At 29.0% G+C, this 7,087-nt stretch overlaps 1 protein-coding gene across 1 annotated transcript; it reads left to right on the top strand.

The window, feature by feature from the left end:
- Positions 1–1,549: 1,549 nt before the first annotated feature.
- On the top strand, positions 1,550–3,266 carry LOC102666741 (MLP-like protein 43). Its single transcript, XM_006598205.4, has 2 exons — positions 1,550–1,836; positions 2,808–3,266. The coding sequence occupies exons 1-2, from the start codon at positions 1,644–1,646 to the stop codon at positions 3,080–3,082; spliced, it is 468 nt and encodes a 155-aa protein (XP_006598268.1). The 5' UTR covers positions 1,550–1,643; the 3' UTR covers positions 3,083–3,266.
- The last annotated feature ends 3,821 nt before the right edge of the window (positions 3,267–7,087 follow it).

Below are 7,087 nucleotides of genomic sequence, written 5' to 3'. Positions count from 1 at the left end.
TATAAAAAAAAATGTAACAAAGTATATAAAAATCTCCACCATAAAAAAGGGTCACATATTACATTTTTTTTAATATTTTTTTGTAATTTGTAGTGATTTTTCTGTAATTTATTATAATTTTTTATATAACTCCCAAAAATTCTCGTATAACTTGAATCTAATTTTGAACTAAAATTTAATGCATTTTAAGTTTAGGAGAACCAAAAATATACTAAAAATTTATAGAATAAACCTGAACATTTCAAAGTATACGAAGATGAAAAATATATTTTAATCAATATTTAATAATTTATCATCTACAACATGATATTATTAATTGAAAATTATAATATTATACAAAAACAATAAGACAAGGCACGCTATTGTTTGCACTCTAAAGTTTCACTTAAGAGTCTTACATTTAATAGTTTTGATATATAGCAGCAACATATCACTGCAGGTGTATTGTCCAGTAGTAGAGAAACGACTCCATATTCTACCACTAATTATTTAATAAAAATTATATTCCTTCCTATATAATTGCAGAGACACATTCTTTTATCCCATATAGATAGGGAGGCTTATGAAGAGGACCAAAAATAACATTTTCTGAATTACAAAAACTAAAAAACCAAATTTTAATTTGAGATATAAAAAAAATGAATCCAATTTAAGTTATATCTATATGTTTTTCTTAACTCTTTTTTCTTTGTTTCATAATTATTAAACGTGCTTGTTTCATTAGAACAAGTTAATTGAAAAGGTTAAACCATACTGCAACTTTTTGCAATTATGCCCCCATTTTTTTATATCTCTTTTTATTTGGGTTGAATGCTATGTAATTCAAAATTAGAGGCAGATGATTTTTACGATTAGAATATTTTCTTGAATGATAAAATATTAAAGATAACTATAACTTTTTAATTTGAAGTTGTAGATTTTCGATGCAGTTCGGTTCATATTAGAACAGAAGATTTCCTGGTCTTGTAATTCTGTACGGTATTATGGTAGTAAATTAAGCTTAGTCCTTGACATTTTGATCATTGATCATTTTAATCTGTAACAAGCTAAAACAGCATTTTAGTCTGAGTTTGGAAGACACTAGTGACAACCATTGAGACATTTTGACTGACTCGGTGATTAGCATCTTGTAAACTCAAGGACTAAAATTAATTAAGTTTTTTCTGTCAAATTATATAAGAATCAAAATAGTTAGCACTTACAATGCCTAAAACTTAATTGACTAGCTCGGTATAATATTGTGCACTTGTACATCACCAATCACATTTTTCCCATAACTATGTGAACCAGCAGAGCCCTATTATTGCCAGCATCTTTATCATAGCCAGAATCAGGTTCCAAAAGAAGATGCCTATGCTAGTGGAGGTTATGGAGACATCTCCAAGCACATATTCCTTTAACAACTAACCAATATAATATATAAAAATGCAGCTTTAGATGATGTACGTTGTAGTGTCTGATAACTCATTCTCTGAATTATTACTATAAGGTAATATCAACAATGCTTTTTCACCTATAAAATAATATATATATTTGTATTTCATAAGATATTAGTATGTATCTTTCAATTTGTGTTGTTACCGTTTTTTCACAACTATATATATTATTGCATTGTCGACATATTTTCTGGAAGTGAAGCAAATATGGCATACTCTCAACTTCAAAAGGTGGAAGCTAATGTGCACATCAAGGCTTCTGCTGATCAGTTCCATAATGTTTTATGCAACAGGACACACCATATTGCCAACATTTTCCCTGGAAAAGTACAGTCTGTTGAAATTCATAAAGGTGAATGGGGCACTGAGGGATCCGTCATCTCCTGGAATTATTTACATGGTATGTGAATTTCGACATCAAAATTTTAACAACAAATAGCAATATTCCTTTCTCGTTTGCATTTATACAAAATATGTTTCTCAACTTCTAAAAGAACTATAGCAGCCATGATATATATACTTCATCTTAGCCTAGTCTTCCCCTCCCAAAGTATATTGAAATAATTGTTATACAAAGTACATATTTTAGTATCATAATTTATGGCTTTCTGCGTTAGATAATTAGGAATTTTGGGAAGCCTCGGTACATGTTTGAGTACATCTTTTGAGAACAATAATTGTTTTTTAAGATTTCTAAAAAAAATAGAATTTGATTAAAACATAGTAAAATAAGGATTTAATTAATTTTCATACGTTATTAATGTACAGATTTTAACACAAATCAATTAGAAATAACTTTAAATATGACTTGTGACGAAATAATTGTTACAAAAGTTAATAATACTACTTACACGACAGTTTATAAATAAATTTTATATTAGGAAGAAAATTCATGATAAGATGATAGAGCGAAAATTCCTTACATTGCTATTATATTCTAAATAAATAATTGTAATTAAAAATAACATCTAATTTCATTTCCAATTAATTGATAGTGTAAAAATCTTCACATTGATCATTTATAAAAAAAAATCATTTATCAAAATTAAACTCAAAAGATGACCAACAAAAGGATTCATTATATTTTTAAAATATGTATAACCACACTTAATTAATTGGATGTAATGTGAATTTTTTTAAACTGTTCATTTGAAAATAGAAACCGCTGAGCAAAGTTGACTCTATATATTAATTTCCAACCTTATCAACTTTTTTTATGTCTTCGAATATACAAAAAATGGCTTCACTATCAATTATGTCTGCAGTTGCTGCCCAAATGGTTCGTTTCATATTGGCCTTAAAATTTTGTTTCATTACTATCTACTCTGATATAATATAAATATCTATTTGGGTTTTGATTTTGGGCAACAGAGGGCAAAGTTTGTGTGGCTAAGGAGATGGTTGAAGGCATAGACATGAAAAACAATAAAATGACCTTTAAGGTCATAGAGGGAGACCTGCTGGGACATTACAAAAGCTTCAAGTTTTTATTGCAAGTTACTCCAAAGGAAAAGGGAAGCGTTGTGAATTGGGTCCTGGAATATGAGAAACAAAATGACAATACTCCTGACCCTTATACCTTATTGGAATTGACAGTTGAGATGAGCAAAGAAATTGGTGCCTACCTTAGTCAAGACCATAACTAAATTTAATGGCAAAATAAACGTACTGTGTTTTACGCTATTGCTATCAGAGAATTAAAAATTGATGTCTTATGGGGCTTATTTACCCCTTAATTAATGTCATCAATTATATGTATGTTAAAAAATTAAATAAATTAGGGTGAAATATGTTTTTCATTCTCATAAATATAAAAATGTTTAAAATTTACTCCTATAAATTTTTTAGTACGTTTTTTTTCTCATAAAATTATTAAAGTTTTAGGAAAAGTTGACAAACACACAATTCAATCCACCTTCTTGTGACGTTCTAATCACTCCAGGGTCACCTCCTAGTCATCTCTTCCTTATGTACATCAAATACAAGATTAATACTGACATAAACCACACGTATAAAGAATGCAAGGATAAGCTTACCAAAACAAGCATACTAAAAAGGGATAAAACTTAACAATTAAAGCATAATTCACCATCATCACATATATAATATAACATGTAGAAATCATACAAAAAGCATAAGTTTTAGAATTCTCATAACAAGACAACTCATAATAATCATCAATTTATCAATCATTACATAAAGGTTCAATCATCATTCACCATCGCCATCATTAGTTCATCAATCATCAAAAATCACAATATTATCATGACTCGTCAAGTAACACATCATTTTCAAGTCACAATTATCAATCCATATGTTTGTCTATCATGTTATGCCATGTTAATTCTTTACTCCCGAAAGATTTCATCTCTCGAGCGACTAACCTAAGTACATACCTTAACATAGTCACACTCCATGATCTGATCATTTGGAGAGACTTGAGTTAACTCTACAGAGAAAGTGTAATTTTATCAAAAATGGATGAATATGGATATTAGCTTACATCGGTAAGGCTTGCAATAACCTTGACCTATCTAGGGATTTGCCCATTTATCCATTCTATAGGCGCTTAGTCACCACCAAAACCTCCAGAACTAGGTTGGGGATCTTCTTAGCACCCCCAACATACATTCCTACTCACATGTAATGTAATTCATCAATGCATGTATGTTATGATCGTTCAAATCAATATCATACATCATCACAAATTCATTCACCAATCTCAACATCCTAAGATAGAAGTTATAATATCATAGATTCATCATTAATATGTTCATCACGCTGATAAACTCACCTATAGTTTAATATGCATAGCAAATCATTTCAACACCTTAAATTCTTACAAACATCTCACCAAAAAGTCATATGAATGTGGATATCATGCTCTCATACAAAGCCAACTTTAATTATAAAACAACATTATCTTAACCACATTTCATTTCATCATCAAGAAATCAACCAAAACAACTCAAGATATTCATCAATTAACATAACTATCTCATTATCAATGTAAATATTCTCAACAATAATATCATAGACCAATCAAATCATAAATATGTACCACTATACCATTATAACAACTTTTCACTTCATGTCTTAATGTTATTAAAACATCTCATAAGTTTTGGGTTATTATCTCCTTCATTTTCTATTTTTTACCTATGACCTTGATAGCTTATAAACATGATAAATAAATATATACTAACTCCATTAAGTTGGTTCTTGTCTCATTTCAAAGCTAAGAACATTATATCCAACTTTTTGGTTTATCGGAAGACCTATTTTGGAAGATACTATGCTTAAAATTACAATCTATATGAAACTTTTACTTATTACTAATAATTTGACCTTTATTCACTAATTTGATCAATTCTGGAGTTATACACAATATTTTTAGGTGTGACCAAAGCCATTTGTTAGCTAACATCCAATGCTAAAACTTTTGTGAATATCACTTTTCCAAATGCAATCTCTACCACTATTTTTTGGACTCTGAAAGTTTGCACTTAAGCTTAGGATAATGTGCGCTTAAGCACAGTCCCCTAATAGCGTTGGTCCCCTATTGCACATAAGTGTCACCTAGTGCATGCTGAAGCACCATAGGTTTATAGAACCATGAATTTTCTATGATATTGACCCTTTATTGAGTCTCAATCCAACTCCAACTCATATCTTTCATTTCCAAACATGAACATTGAATCAAAACAACATTAATGAGCCAAAAACAATGATTCCGCACATCAAACATAAGATTGAAGTTGGTTTAAGCTTCCCTTACCTATCAAACTTAATGAACTTGCTTTGAGATGAAGAAATGAAGGAAAGGATGAGACTTTGAGTCCAAGATGCAAGCTTTCCCTCACTCCTACAATATTTCTACATCATCCACACCACCCAGATCCCAAAAGCCACAAAAAAAAACATCAAAACCTTGAAAGAGAACACTTTTATGAAACTTTGGAAAGTGCACATAGAAGAAAACAAAATTGGAAGATAAGAGGGGAAAGAGGAGGGCCTCTTACCTCTAAAATCAATCCAAATTAAAAAAAAAAAAAAAAAAAAAGAAGCTCAACAACAAGGTCCTTTGTGTGAGGGTTTCCATGTCTTGCACTCTCTAATGATGGATTGTCTCAGAGAGGAAGAAGAGAGTGAAATGAGAGTATTTTGTGTTGTGGTTCAGTCCAAACACTCATCTCAATCCAAACACTCTAAAACTTATTATCCACACCTTAAACAAGGTTTTCACATACATAATTGTAATCATATATACAAACATCACAAGTCATCACCTCATAATTAATTAATTAATTTATTACAAACACTTAAATTTAATTTAATTACTCTTGCAATCTAATTAAAATACTTAATCAAGCATGGTAGAAAATCACATTGTTATAGTTTTGGAACAAACCCGCTACCTATCACAAAATCATAAAGTAAGTAAGAGAGAGCTTTCTCCCCCTTACCTCGATTATGCATTCCTCAAAACAAAGCAACAACACAATGATCTTCTATGTTTCTTCTCCTTTCTTCACTAATGTTTCTAATGACAAAAGGATTTTCAATAAAAATGTATTAGGAAAAGACTAGGTTTTTAATCAAAACCTAATGAACCTTCATAAAACTATTTGAACATCTCTGACTTGGTCCACTTTTAAAGCAAAGCTTCAAAGAACATAGAGTTTTTCTTTTTCTTTTAAAAGAATCCCAATACACTATCTTGTTGGGGAGGTTCCTTGGGGTTGTTCTTTCTGCTATCGCACGAAACCCCTATGTCAACCTCACAAATTTAAGATCACGATGGAGTCGAGTTTTGGTTTTCTCTTGATTTGTAAATTTTTTTTATTGTATTGTTGTTTTTAATTATTTTTTAATGTGAATAAATCTATATGAAGAGTTGAGTTCTTCTTTTTGATGAAATTGTTGTTGGTGACAATGTTGTTCTTCCTTTCTGATGAATGAAATTGATTTTATTTGTCTTTTTTTGCTAAGAGCATTTCTTACATCGACTGTTTCATAAATGATGTAGAAACTTCTACATTGATTACAAAACAACTAATGTAAAAAAGTGAATACATTTTACATCAATCATACAACCAATGAAAAATATGTATTTCGTTGTGATGGGTAAACAAATTTTTTATAGTTTGTAATATTTTTTGAAATGCTACTTCTAATAGCCTTTTGTAAAACACTGCATTCCAACTTCTTATATTTTATTTCTTTTTTGCCCTAATTAAATTTCCTTCTTAACCTTTTCTAGCTAGATAAGGTGGTTTCATGTTATTTTCTTCCTTCCGTTTATTAACAATAATTTTTTTTTATTTTTGTCATCTGTTTGGTCTATATATATATTATGTTATTTATTTTAACTATTAAAATATTTTTAATATGCATTTTATTATTTTAATGTTAAACTTTAAGATATTGATAATGATAGTTGATTAGTTTACTTTATTTCTGCTATTATTTAAAAAAATACATTAGATTGTTTATTAAACCATTACACTATATTATTTATTTCATAATTTTAATAATATACTTCAAAGTTATATTAACCATTACATTAATCATTATAATAAAAATATGAACACTACTAAAGTTTATTTTACTTTTATTGTATTTTATACTTGTTTGAAAATATTTTAAGA

This window comes from Glycine max, chromosome 15 (genome assembly GCF_000004515.6).
Source record: "Glycine max cultivar Williams 82 chromosome 15, Glycine_max_v4.0, whole genome shotgun sequence".
Lineage (NCBI taxonomy): Eukaryota > Viridiplantae > Streptophyta > Magnoliopsida > Fabales > Fabaceae > Glycine > Glycine max.
The sequence above is the reverse complement of the archived record's forward strand: the minus strand, read 5'-3'. Positions and strand labels throughout refer to the sequence as shown.